Source organism: Chrysochloris asiatica, unplaced genomic scaffold (assembly GCF_000296735.1).
Source record: "Chrysochloris asiatica unplaced genomic scaffold, ChrAsi1.0 scaffold00002, whole genome shotgun sequence".
Lineage (NCBI taxonomy): Eukaryota > Metazoa > Chordata > Mammalia > Afrosoricida > Chrysochloridae > Chrysochloris > Chrysochloris asiatica.
In genome coordinates, this window is record NW_006408520.1 from 34,005,361 (window position 1) to 34,020,572 (window position 15,212).

Consider the following 15,212-nt stretch of genomic DNA (forward strand, 5'->3'; position numbering starts at 1 on the left):
CTTATTATGGTAGAGAAAGGCATTTGAAGAAGAAAGAGCCAATTGGTTAAAGCAGCAGTTTTTAAATATGACTACCTTTGACCACCAGAACTCAGAAAATGTGAAACTTTTCAGTGCCTTCTCAGGAAGTGAGTACATTAAAAATTCTTTAATTTTTAATCTGTGCATGCATGCAGATAGAAAAAAGTAGAAATTATTAGTATAAAACTTAATATAATACTAAAGACCACCAATATTGCAATTTAAAGTCAACGTTAATATTTTATCATATTGTAGTCAAAATGATCATGCGGTATGATGCATGCCAGAAATAGGTTTTATTGTATTTGTAATTGTGTAAACTGTCTGACAATTGACAATCTAGAAATACCATTTCTTAAATGAGCTCTTTCTCAATGATTATGGAATATACATAAACAGATTGCAAAACCAAATAGGCTAAACAGATGATTATGTTAATTTGACTCACAGGAATGTGAGTCATTCTAGTTAATTATCTTTATTATGTTTAATGCCTCACTATTAGTATGTACTACCTTTTTTCTTTTTTTCTCCCAGCAGGTTCTGATCAGGACAATCTTACAGTACACTCGAGGCCACGGCAAAAGAAGCCTTACAGTGTGTCGAACGGGTCTGCAGTTTGCACGTCTACACTTACTAAATCTCTTCCTGCTTCTCCTTCTACTTCAGACTTTTGCCAGACACGTTCTTGTGTGTCAGAACATAGGTATTGAAATGCATTTGATCTTTTCACATATTTCTAAGAATTGCTGGAATTGCACTGCTGAAGAAAAGTGAGCACATCTATGGTATTAGCAATGGAAGAGATTTTAGAGAGGAATACAACAAATTGCTCCATTCATTCTACAAATATTTATTGGGTCTCTGTTAGACATCATACTAGGTGCTAAAAATATAATAGTGAAGAAGATAGATGTGGTCCCTGCCTTCTTGGACTAAATTAATGTGCGTGCTTTTGTTTCACATTTATAATGCAAATCTGAAATACAGTCTTGATTTTGTTAAGTGCCGTCGAGTCGGTTCTGACTTATAGTGACCCTGTATAGGGTTCCAAGGAGCAACTGGTTGGTTTGAACTGCCAGTTCTGTGGTTTGCAGTCCAGTGTTGATCTTACAATGCCACACCAGGAGTCCAGTCTTATTATAGGAGTTACTTAATATTTTAAATGCTTTAATTAAATCGGGTATTATTTTAATAATTTAATTGAATTTCTTCTTTTATGCCCCTAACTCACTACTGTGGAGTCCATTTTAACTTATAGGGACCCTCTAGAGGGGTTTCCCAGGCTGAACATTTTATGGGAGTAGAAAGCTTCATCTTTCGGCACCACCACCCCCCCCCACACACACACACACAAAACAAACTGGTTGGTGTTGGTGTGAACTATTGACCTTATGTTTAGCAGTCAAGTGCTTATCTTGCTATACCACCAGTACTCCTTATGAAAGTAACAGAGTTCTTTTTATAAAAATGTTGCCCCTTGCTGCAGGAAACCCACACATTACTATGAACTGTAGCATTTTGGTGTTCTCTTCTATATCCAATTGATACCTAATTTTTTTAACGATAAAATGTTTATACTTCAGAATCGATTCCAAGATTTAATTTTGACCTAAGCAGAAGAAGTAGATAGCATATTCCTAGTGAAATAAAGAGAATAGAAAAAGATGAAATGGATACGTTATATAAAGTATGGTCATAATCTATGTTTATATGTCAAATATTAAACTAAAGGTAATGGAAAAGCACTGGAGAATTTTAGGCAGGAGAGAAAAAATGTTTTAAATATTAAAAAGATTACTGTGCTTATTTTGTGGGAAACAAACTGTACGGGTCAGCAATATAAGGCACACATGGTGTTAGTAGGCATTATTGCAGTTGAGGTTAGAGATAATGGTCCTAACATGAAGAGAGAAATGCTTGGGTTTGGGATAGACTTTGAAGTCAGAGGGCAAATGAATTAAATTTGGGAAGTAAATGTTTACATACTTGCAGTCAAAAGACAATTTTCTTATATAGAATGTTATTAGAATCTCCCAAATTTAAACAGTCAAGACTGTCTATATAGATACAGATGCAAATTCTCATCACCATTAATATATAATGCATTTTGTATCTAAGATAAAACATAACATAGTTTCCTCAATTACTCTTACGTGTTTTAACATGTTACTTTTTTATAATTATTTTTAGTTATGAAACATTTGGCATAAGTATTCCTTGAACATATTGTTTTGTGTTTTTAATAAAAGGTAAAAATATATAACACGTTATTAAGTGCTGTTGAGTCGGTTCCAACTCATAGCAACCCTGTATAGGGTTTCTGGGGAGTGGCTGGTGAGCTTGAACCATCAACCTTGCAATTCAGTGTGACCTTGCAGTCCAGTGCATTAACCCACAGTGCCACACCAGGACTCCATATGACGTAGTGGTGATTATGTGTCGTGGAGTCGGTTTCGACTCATAGTGACCCTGTATAGGGTTTCCAAGGCTGTAAATCTTTACAGGAGCAGAAAGCCTCATCTGTTAACCACTGGTAGGTTCGAGCTGCTCACCTTGAGATTCGAGTGCCTATGTAATAGAGCGCTGTCAGTATAAAGTGTCAATGCAAGTAAAGCACTTAAAACAGTACCTGGTCCATTATAAACATTCAGTAACAAACTAAAAATAAAAATACATATAAGCATAAATAGACTGTATATATATAAAATGCTTTTCTACTTGTGTTTTGAGGGCTATATGAAATGTCAGTGATATAGAAACAGAATTTCAGAGCTTTAAATACTGTTGGGGAGCCGCGGCTCTGCAATATAAACACGGGACTGCAAACCACAGGGTCAGTGGTTCAAGCCCACCATTCTCACTGCAGTAGAAAGATGAGCCTTTTCTGCTCTGCCAAGATTTAAAGCCTTGGAAATCCTATACAGGGTACTGTGAGGTGGAACGGACTCAACAGCACTTAACAACAACAACAACAAAACACTCTTAAACGATTCCCAGTTACTAGAAGGCAAACACAGAAAAGAGTTGTATAAATAGTTAACAAGTAAAGGAGAAGGAGCTGGGCAGTTTGATATGTTTCTTGAAATTTTTAATTATTAGGAAAATTCTGATTTTTAGCTCCTGGAGCACCTTGGATCTGAGTGTATAATAAGATTGTAGCAAAATAATCATAAGTATTTATAGCTAATTTCTAAAACTACATCCACATTGCTCCTTCACTAGACAGTGGGATTTTATGTGAAGGTTGTACCTTGGATTCTTTGCAAGGCATTGTGTATACTAAAATACTTAGCTGACTATTAGTGTCAACCAAGATGGCTCTGAAGTACAAGGATCTGAGGACTGAATTAGAGCTGATTTTTCAAGGATTACCAAATAAGTGTAAGGAACTTTCTTAATTAGGTTTAGGTTTCAGTTTTTAGAATTAAAAGCAAATTTTTAGTTTTTAGGATTGACACATTGTGATATCGATTTAGTGAACCAAAGTCACAAAAAAGGTGCATTTAGAAAAATTATGTATATGAAAAAAAAAAAAGTGATTTAGTTGGTAAAAATTCAGTGACTCAACTCTATAGCTTTAAATATGATTTAAGCAGATTTCTTTGAAGCTGGCTGCAGAGCATACCTCTCAGATTATGCTTGAAAATAGGAGTTGTGTCTGTTATACCGGTGCTAAGACTTTTATAAGGAGCCCTGGTAGCGTAGTGGTTATGAGTTGGGCTGCTAACCTCAAGGTCAGCAGTTCACAACTACCAGCCATTCCATGGGAGAAAGCTGAGACTTTCTGCTCCCATAAAGATTTACAGCCTCAGAAACCCTATACAGTGTAACTAGCTATAAGTGGGAACCGACTCCACGGCATATCGCCACCAAGCCTGTTATATTGTCTGGTACTTAGTGAGCACTGCTGTAAACACTTAATGTGTCTTAACTCATGTAATTCCCAGCACAATCCTATGAGATAGATAGTATTATTATTCCCCTTTACAGTGGAAGAAGCTGAAAGACAGGTTTTACTTGCTGAAACCTCACAGAGACTATTCAAGCTGAGATAATGAACTTAAACTATCTAGCTTCAGAATCTTAACCACTTTTATCACTAAATATCTGTAATATAAGTAAATAGCTGTATGATGAATGGATGGATAGACATAAACATGCATGACAAATAGGCAAAGAAAGAAGGAAACCATTAAGAGACTGGAAATTGGGGTAGAAAGATGGGGAGCCAAAGGAATAATGGATATCAAAACCAACCTGTTCTTCCTTAGACTTTAGTTGGGCAGCATGCCTCAAAGTATGATGAAGAGATCAATAAAATAAATAGATGGGTAGATAAACTGATACTTGGATTGATCAGTGGGTAAATAATTTGAACCACTTGTCTGTAATGTCCTTGACTGGTATGCCGTGAAATTTTGCTTAGGTAAGACAAACTTAGACATTAGATATATCTAAAGTATCAAATAGAAGATAATAAGATCTCTTCCCCTCTCCCCTCCCCCGCAACAGTTCAAGCAATGTACTAAATATAACTCCTGAAGAAATGGAACCAAATCAGGTGGGCAGAGAATGTCTAAATCAGACATGGAACTTGGCATCCAGACCTGGATCACAGGAAGGTTGCTACAATGGATGCTCCTTGACCTACACAACTTCTCATGTAGAAAAAGTTGACTTACCCTAGACACGTGGACCAGAATTTTCTTCTTTATAACGTTCGTAAACTTTTGCATCTAAGCTGAAACAGGGTGTGTCATAAAGTCCATCATAACTGATGATTTAAGAAAGCTGGTCTGAGTTGTTTGTTTGGACTTCCCTTTTCTCCCCCAAAAAGCTAAAATGTTAAATCTATTTAAAAGGATATAAAAGCTTTGAAGATGTATTTTTAGTAACAGAAGCATCTGGTTCTGTGAATAAAGGAATGTATAGATGTTTGGATGAAAACAAAAGCACTAGAATGAGTTTCCTCTCATAGGTATTATAAACAGCACTTTTAGGAAACTGATTTGTAAATGTTTAATTCTGTCTCAATGATAGTTGGAATTGGAAGTTTAGCCCTTACTTGAATGTATCTGTAGATTTTTAACAAAGCAAGTTCTATATTTATTATGTTTAGTGTGATTTGGAATTACCTCTTTCATATGTTTTAAATAAAGTGAAATTTATGTATGTTTAGTACATAGATATATACATGATTACTTTAAGAGACTTTAAGATTTTAAAATTTTGCATTTCCGTAAATATAGTATTTCTTGACAATAAAATTTTTTTAGTGATGCTCGATTTACAGTTCTTGTAGGACCATTGCCATATTATACTTAAGACTTTGTTTGAGCCAATCTGCGCACTGCCCAAAAGTTAATCCATGAAGCCACATACTTTTAGATAACATTACAGTTTAGAGGTTTTTACATCATTAGATTTTCATTTGATATATGTTAGGTATTAAGATTTTAAAAAGGATTATGGTTATAGTGTAATTAGGAGCATGACAACAGAACAACCTATTGGTTAAAACAGTTTTAAGAACATTGGTTTAAGGTATCTGGATGATAGAAGGTGGATGTAAAGATATTGAAGATACTTGGATGGTCATGTATTTTTGTTTGTTTTTACAGTAACATCTGTAGCAACTTGTATAATGACCAATAATTTTTTAATAATTTTTCAATGAGCTATTTACCACTAACTATATAGAAATAGGATCATGTGAAAACATCTAATTTTATAATCCGGGTTATTATGATACTCTGGAAAAACTTGTGTCAGTTCATTTTCAGATCACTCTTAAGCTCTTTAATGTTCTTATTGCATGTTTCTTCATGAAAAGTGTGTTGATATTATTAACAATAGTAAAAAAATATATAGGTGCAGGCTTTTTTTCCAGGATTTTCATCAGAAAGTGTTTAAGTGCCTAACCCTGCTTGTCTCTGTACATAGACACTACACAAATTCAATCCTTGTTAGGTATTGTCATTCAGGCCTATCTGCCTTCCTGTTTTCTAGCAGTTCAACCACTTAGGTATATTTGTCAAATTACCACTCACTATATGTAACTCTTTGGAATAGTGTAGCAGCAGCCACTATTTTTCAGGACTGATGGATATCATTAAGAGTATCTTATGTGGAATTAATGAAACTACTCGAAGAGTAACCAAACTTGTCTAAAAGAACAGGCTCTTAAACAAAAAGTTACTCACTACTTTCAGCTTGATGCCTGATCACTTCTTTAACGGTTTAAGGTACTAGAAGAAATATTATAAAATTTCAAAGGTACTACCATCCATATTCTAAAAGGAGCTTAGTAGCTTAGTGGTTATGAGTCAGGCTGCTAACTACAAGGTCAGCAGTTTGAAGCTACCTAATACCAGCTGTTCCACAGGAGAAAGATGAGGCTTTCTGCTCCCGTAAAAATTTACAGCCTCAGAAAACCCTATAGAGGGTCTCTATGAGTCAGAAAAGACTCCATGGCACACAACCACCTCCACCATATTCCACAGGAAGATACACAGTTGGGGTATCATTTTTTTCTTTTGCTACTGAGCAAAAAGAGTGATCAAAACACAATCAATTTTTTTCAATTCAGTAATAACATTTGTCGAGATCCATCTTTTTTCCCACGAGTTTCCATGATGCACTTAACCAGAATCAGACATTCTAGTTCTTAGGCAGATCTTTTACTTTGGGGCATACTATATTTCTAGAAAGCATTATCTGTGTTTAGCTCCCATTTTAAGTATACCTGGGTTCTCATATTGGAAAGGAAAATTTCTTTAGATTTACTTAGAAATCTAAGGTATAAACAAACCATTAATATGGTAGCCAGGTTCATTGTACTTTTGAGGCTCCCATAAATCTGCTGGAATTGTACATTTTACAACTTAGGGATGATTATTGTACAGGATGTTTGTACACGATGTAGGGGTGTTGTATAAGAAGCGGAGGAGTGTTTGGGAGATCTTTTTGGAGTTGGGATGAACTGGCATCACTTTTCTTTTGCAAAACATCTGACTCCAAAAAGATCCCCAAATATCCCTATGCTTCTGAGAATGTAGGAATGGTTTCCAGGTTGGAAAACCCGACTCACACTTAAAACTTCTAGGATTTTGTTTCCCTTCATATTCAGGGCATTTGCAACGCACTAATAAAAACTGCTTCAATCCTACTTGGCCGTGACTAGATGGTGGTAACATTGAGTATTTCAGCATGAAAGTTCTGATAATCTTATATGTTGTCTTGTTCATCAGTATGTAAGTCTGATATTTTGTACCTCGAGTTTGTTTTTACATAACATAATCATTTTGAATTTTCAAAGCATAAAAATGGCAAAGAGATAAAATTTTTATTTTTATTGAGATAATTTTATTTCCTACTCTTAATTTTTATACTGTAACGTGGTGATGAGAAACTTAATAGAATCAATGATATCAGAAAGTCATGACTAAAATTTAAGTTTACAAGTAAGTATTTTCTTACAGGAACTTGTTAAGTGATTAGATTCAGAAGACAGTCCACATTATATTGTTTGCCTTTTGGAGCATTCACTTATAAAAGACTACAGCCTTCAGTATGGATTACAGTTTAACAAAAGAAAACAGTCCTCACAACTGGACCAGTAAGAGACATCATGATAAACAGAAAAGATTGAGGATGCCACAGATTTCATTTTACTTCGATCCACAATCGACACCCATGGAGACAGCAGTCAAGAAATCAGTGTATTGCTTTGGACTAATCTGCTGCAAAAGACCTCTCTAGAGTTTTAAAAAGCAAAGCTGTCATTTTGAGAACTTAAGTGCACTTGACCCAAGCCGTGGTAGTTTCAATGGCTTCATATGCATGCAAAGTTAGACAATAAGAAAGACCAAAGATGAATTGATGCCTTTGAATTACGGTGTTGGTGAAGAATATTGAATATACCATGGACTGCCAGAAGACCAAACAAATCTATCTTGAAGTAGAACCAAAATGTTCCTTAGAAATGATGATGGCGAGACTTTCTGTTACATAGTTGGTATATGTTATCAAGAGAGGGACCATCCCTGGAAAAGGACATCATGCTTGTTAGAGGGTCAGAAAACAAAAACAAAAAGGAAGACTCAACGAGAGAGGTTGACACAGGGACTACAACAGTGGGCTTCAGCCTAGCTGTGATTCTGAGGCTGCACACGTCTGGGTGGTAGTTCGTTCTGTTGTCCATAGGGTCGCTGTAAGAACTGACGTGACAGTACCTAACAACAATATGATTAAAATACTATTTAGAAGGAGGTCTGTATTTCATACCTTATCTTATATGCATGGTTCTCAGGTTTTTGGTAACACAGTTTTTGTTTTGTTTTGTTTTTTGGCAAACACATTTCCCTGTGTATGGTGAAGAGGGGAGCACTCTGAATCCCAGTCTTGACCCTCTGGTAACCCTTTTTTTTTTTCTGGTAACACGTTTGAAAGCCCCCACACACCGAAGAGGGGAGACAGTCTTTGCAGTGTGTGTGCCCAAAACTCCTCTATGAGCTAGCGAAATTCTTGTGATTGCTCTGTTGTAAAATTCTTCATAGGATGCTGTCTCATGTTAATCATGCTTTTATTTATAAAATGGATTTAAAGTGTGGGTCATGGAAGTTTAGTAAATAGACTTTTTTCTGTTTGTCCTTTCAATCTTTTGGTCATCATTTATAAAGGGCCCACTGATGTCAGGGCATACTACTTTCTAATACTGAGAATAAAAAGATAAGCACCCTCCCTACCATTGAGAATGTCCAAATTGAAAAACCAGCTATATTAAACCCAAATTGTAATGAACTATGGTGACTGTGTAAACATTCAGTCTTAATAAAACGTGAGTTATTGTTCTGCTGTAGGACCACAGATCCGTTTCATAACAGTGATGTGGCGAGGCTTCCAGTGAAGAAACTGCATTCTTTTCTGTGGGAAATACACCTTCCTGTTTGTTTTGCTTTTGAGTGTTCAACAACCAAAATATCATTAACTTGCCAGGAGCCCTAGTGTGGTGCTGTGGGTTAATGTGCTGGAAAGCCAAGTCGGTTTGAATCACGAGGTTTGCAGTTCAAGCTCACTACAGGCTCACTGTGGGTCAGAACTGACTCCACGGCACACAACAACAAAAATAATTTGTCTCCCGCAAGAACATCTATATTACCTAATAGATGAAGCTCTGGTAGTATAGTGGTTACGAAACGGGCTACTAACCTCAAGATTGGCAGTTTGAATTTACTAGCTGCACTGAGAAAGCTGAGGCTTTCTGCTCCCATAAAACATTTACAGCCTTGGAAACTACAGGATCACTATGAGTCAGAACCAACTCAAAGGTATACACCACCACCAGTAGACAACGCATAGTAAATGAATAAAGGCTATTCTAGTCATTTTTCTGAAGGCAATGTCTTTTTCAGGTACATGTAGATTCTGATTCATATACAAATTGGACTTGTTTTAATTTTAAAACATTTACAAATGGCATTTCAGAGTCTTAGGAGGTGCTGTAATACTAGTTTTACATATGATCCTGGTTGAGTAGCTTCAATATTCATATTTAGGATTCAGAAATGGTTGTACTGGCTTTAAAAAGTAGAATTCCCCCTTACCCCCCCCCACCCCACCCTGAATCTTTTGACGACCTCTTGTACATCATAGGTATTAATCAGAAATTTCAGGTTAGAATCCGTAACCTTTTTTAAGAATGGTAAGTGCCATTGAGTTGTTTTCTGACAACAATTACTGTATAGGGTTTCCAAGGAGCAACTGGTGAGTTTGAACCACCAACCTTGGGGTTCAAACCCACCTTGCAGTCCAGTGCTTTATCCCATAGTGCCACACCAGGACTAGGTACCCTGTTTTATGATTATTTTCCTTCTTTGGGGTTTTGGATTTGCATTCCTGACCCTAACTAGCAGGGTTCCGTATCAGAATTTGGAGGTTAAATTAGGAACAAACTAAATCACAGTGGCTTACAAGTTTAATTGTTGCGCATGAAATGCCCCACGTGGACTGGGCAGTCTACCTCCATCTTTATGCCTCCAGTCTTTTTTATGCTTTCTGGAACACATCATCCCTATGTTGCCACTGGAAGTGACAGACGTGCCTCTCCATCTGCATTGCTTTGGCCAGAAACACAAGGCCTGAGTCTACCACAGAACATGGCTGGGTAAGAGAGAGCACGGGTCACTGTCAGTGAGTCGGCCACATCATTAGTTGATGCGTTTAGTTATTAAGATACATTGCAGCATACAGAAAATGCACATTTTTTAGTAACCCTGTGAGAATATTTATTAGTTTGTGACAGAATCCCATGTTAGAGACAAACCCAATATCACATGTCTCAGAAGTGATAAACCAGGTCTTAAAAACCCCAGATTAGCCTAAACTCCCAACTCCACACAACTAAAATAGCTTCTAGTATGAATTTAAATACTTCCAAATGATACCACGATAGCTACCACCCTCTCTAGTTTATACCAAAGATACTGATCATTTGGTCCATATACAAAGCTGACCCTTGACTTTGTGAATGGTAATTTTGGGGGGTTAGGGCTGAACCTCCCTCCACCATTACAAGGTTGATGTATTAACCATCTAATTAAAATACATTGCTAATTCAGTAGCAAATTAAAGGCCATTGAGTACCAGTTGATGCCACCATTTCTTGGCTCTCCCTTCCACTAGATGGCCTTTTTCTCTGCGTGTCAGCCTGGACTGCTTTTTGTTCTCTCTTGACTGCATTCACGTGTGCCATGTCACTGTGATCAGACATGTTTTGCCCAAATGTCTAGTAACGTCATGCAAATATATTATTAAAAATGTTAAAGGAGTGGAATTGAGTAATGTTTATAAATATTTTTAACAAATAGTTACTTGTAAGGCAGAGGTTTTCTAGTTCCCTTGCTGCATCTTCATTTAGATACTAAATTTTTCTTGTTTGTAGTGAAGACAGTTTTCATTCCTAGTTACAATGCTTTATTAAAGAAAGCCATACACCAGTCTGGTGTATTGATTAGGTAAAAATAACCTTTTGCATATTCCCTGAAGCCCTTAACTGATAACCCTGGAATAGTGCTTTAGATCAAAGTCTGTTTACAGGCAGGCCCCAAGTTAATGGACCAGATGTGTTCCGAAGTGTCTTTAAGTCTAATTTGTAGATGAGTTGGAGCAGGAGCATATGTTCTTTCTTTAATGTTAATGCACGAAAAAGGAAAGGCTCGAAGAGTTTTCCATGATTTAAAAGCCGCATGTGTAACAAGTGAAGGTGATTGTGATGAAGTTGTTATGAGTAGGAGTTTGTCCCGGCTTTGTCAAAGTGAGGGCAAATTTACTTGGTGTGGCGTAGGATACGTGCTGGATTACAAACCACGATGTTGGCGGTTCAAACCTACTACCTGCTCCTAAGAAACCCGGTACAGGGTTACTGAGTCGGAATTGACAACACGTAACAATAACAATTAACAAACCAGTTGTTCCTAACTAAATAGGATGTTAGTAACTCTAGGGCTGCCTAGAGTTTTATGATAATAAACTCAGGACTCGTTTAATTTATGATACTAAACTCGGGACTCGTTGATATCCCTTGGTTCAGACAACTAGTTCTTACCCTTATTTATAGTTACTTGATTATTAAATGTAAAAGAATTCCCAAGTTACACAAATGACTAAGTGCTTGACTACCAACTGAAAGGCACCTCAGAAGAATGGCTTAGTGATCCGCTTCAGAAAGGTTATAGCCTTGAAAACCCTATGGAGCAGTTCTACTCTGACATACATGGGGTCACTATGAGCCCAGATAAACACATCTACTGGTTGGTTGGTTAAGATTGTTGTAATTAAACTGCATTGCCTGCCTTGAGCTTTTTTCATCTGCATTTCCTAATCTAGAACAGACTCCAGAATTAACTTTTTGTGCTTTGATGGGGTGGCTTAGGTATTGGGCTGCTAACTGCAAGCTAGGCTATTCAAATACACCAGCTTCTCTTTGGGAGAAAGAAGAGGCACTTCTGTAAAGATTTACAGTGAAAACACTTTTCTAAGCGATGTGTATCAAACTTACCCAATTATGTACATAAAAATTTCCATATTCAAAGTTTAATGCTCCTAAGAAAAGTAGAAATTCAACAACTAGCCTTATAAATATTTTAAACAATTTTAACTGAAATAAAGATCTTAAACAGAATTTTAACTGAAATTTGAAAATTTTATTTCTAAAGTACCATTTCTCTCTTTTTAAATCAAAGAGAAAGATCTGAAGAAACTACTCATAACTGCTTTACTTTAAATTCTTTGATAACTTAAAAAACAAAATGACCATGCTTAAGCTCAGGCAGACCCTGGGCTGACTCAAGGCCTAACTCCAGTGAGCAGACACCTGAAGACACACACCTGTTGATTAATCTTTTTCTCTGGTGGTGACTTTACAGTCCCCACCCACAGCAGTTCTACTCTGCCTGAGAGGGTCATTATGAGTTAGGATTTACTCAGTGGTAGTGGGTTTGTTTCTGTCTTAGTTTTTGCTTTTTCTCTTTTTGGTGGTTATGTGTTGTTGAGTTGGTTCCAACCCATAGCAACCCTGTATAGGGTTTTCTAGAAGCAGCTAGTGAGCTTGAACAGCCGACCTTGCGGCGTTAAGTTTTCAGTGCAGTGCATTAACCCACTGCGCCACTCTTCGATTTGTGCCAAGGCTGTAGTTACTAAAAAATCAAGTTGTGGTATATGGAAATAACCAGTCAGGCTCTACTATGTTTGTTTTATAAATGCAACACAAAAATGAAGATGTGTTCCAGTGCAATTGGTATGTTGTTGTATGCTGTTAAGTCGATTCTCACCCTGTATAGGGTTATTGAGAGCTGGTGGGTTAGAGAGCAATTTTGAGTTAATGTGAATATTTCATTTGCTTCAGCATGATTTATTTATTCTGTGAGATGCAGTAGAGGAAATGCGGAAAGTCTGAGCGGGGTATTCATCTCCAGAGCACACATGCACACACCTCAGACATCTACCAGCTATGTCACCAGCCATGTGTTATGAACTATACCCATTGACATCTGGCATTTCAGCATTCTCTCCAATCTCAACCTTCTTTCCTCCACTTCACAGTAACTCACAATGTGCAACCCTTCCAACAAAATGCACTCCCAGAAGCAAAGTTATTGTCTTCTTCAAGGTCGAGGGCCATATTTTTGTTTTGTGCTCTCAAATTGGTTCCAACTCAGAGCCATTCTATAGGACAGAGTAAAACCACCCTATAGGGTTTACTATGCTGTAGTCTTTACAGGGGAGTCCTGGTGTGGCGCTGTGGGTTAATGCGCCAGACTGCAAAGCCGTTTGAACTACAAGGTCGGCGGTTCAAGCTCACCAGCTGCTCCTTGGAAACCCTATACAGGGTCACTATGAGTTGGAATCGACTCGACGGCACTTGACAGTCTTTACAGGAGACTTGGTGTGGTGCTGTGGGTTAATGCACTGGACTGCAAAAACACTTTGAACCATAAGGTCAGTGGTTCAAGCTCACCAGCCGCTCCTTAGAAACCCTATACAGGGTCACTATGGGTCAATGACACTTAACAACAATCTTTACAGAAGGAGTTCTGGTGGCACAGAGGTTAAGCTCTAGACTGCTGACACAAAAGGTCAATGATTCGAACCCATCAGCTGCTTTCCAGGAGAAAAATGGCAGCCTGCTTCCATAAAGATTACAGCCCTGAGTTAGACTGGATGCAGAGGCATACATAAGCTATGGCAGCTACGGTACGTGTCCTAGGCACCACGTAGAGTGGGGGGCGCAAATAAGCAGTTTCTACTGATGTGGACCTGAAGGATAAGCGCTGGACTGCTGCCCACAAGATGGGCTGTTCAAAGCCACCATCCACTCCTTGGAAACCCTGTAAGGGACACTACGAGTCAGAACCAGCACTTAACAATAGCAACAATTGGCCATCGCCCTAGTTTCCACTGCCAGCTGTAATTGAAAACTAATTATCATAGGTGCTAATTTCCATAGATACTCCACTGACTTAACCACATTCCATTTCGTTAGCAGTCACCTTCTTACCCACTGCATGCCACCAGAGCTCCTATATTTATAGTAGTATTTATGTCGTTTTGGTGTCCTGGTGTGGAGCTGTGGGTTAATGTGCTGGATGATAAAGTTGTTTGAACCGCAAGGTCAGTGGTTCAAGCTCACCACCTGCTCCTCAGAAACCCTATACAGGGTTACTATGGATTTGAACCAACTCAACAGCACTTAACAAAGACAACAACAATGTACTTCTTAACCATTTAACATATACAAAAACTTATTACTTTTGTTAGGTGCTTATCTTTTTTATGCGTTAGTGATAAGTTTTTAATGTTGTGTACAGATTCCATTTTTCCCAGAAGCCCTTCTGGGTCTTCTGTGTGTGCAATTTTGCATAATGTAATTTTTAGAAACCAAATGTCATATATTAGCAGAACTGACTAAAAAGAGCAGACTTTTATCTCCTGCTTATAATACTCTTGACTGCTAAATTGCCTTGCAAAATCTCAAGCCAACTTAAACTGCACACCTATATCACAAACTTATTTTGGGGACTGAAACGTCAAATTTCTAGACCTTGTGTGCCAGGCACTTTAATAAACAATTTATTTTACTTCTTTTAGCAATTCTATAACCAAAACCAAAAACCAAACCCACTACCCTCAGGTCAATTCTGACTCCTAGTAACTATATAAGGTTTCCGAGGCTGCTTTAAGAGAACAGACAGTCTCATCTCTCTCCCATTGAATGGCTGGTGGGTTTGAACTGCCAACCGAGAAGATAGCAGTCCAGTGTATCCTACAGTGCAACCAGGGCTCCCTAACAAGTAGGAACTATTGTCACACTCACTTTATAGATGAGGAAACTGAAGCTCAGAAAGGTAAAGGAACTTACCCATGTCAAACAGCTAACGTCATTTGAACCAATGCATTCTGACTCCAAGATCTGTTCAACAACAACCACCCTGCTAAACTACATGCAGTAGTTTACCAATGAGGGGTTGACGTACCATCGTTGAACTATTAGAATGCAATATTACACACAAAAAGCCAGTAATATAGGAAATATATTAAAATGATTTCATGACATATTCTTTCCTTAACCTGATAATATATTTTCCTTTTATACTGGTGTAGAGTAGTGGTCACGAATCGGGTTGCTAACC

General features: G+C 37.6%; 1 protein-coding gene across 1 annotated transcript in view; it reads left to right on the forward strand.

Annotated features, from left to right (window-relative positions):
- SSX2IP (synovial sarcoma, X breakpoint 2 interacting protein) overlaps positions 1-4,711 on the forward strand; it is a 33,926-nt gene extending 29,215 nt beyond the window's left edge. The window contains exons 11-13 of the mRNA XM_006831000.1: positions 14-128; positions 562-727; positions 4,537-4,711. Coding sequence (XP_006831063.1) covers positions 14-128; positions 562-727; positions 4,537-4,711 — 456 coding nt within the window. The remainder of the gene's footprint in view (positions 1-13; positions 129-561; positions 728-4,536) is intronic.
- The last annotated feature ends 10,501 nt before the right edge of the window (positions 4,712-15,212 follow it).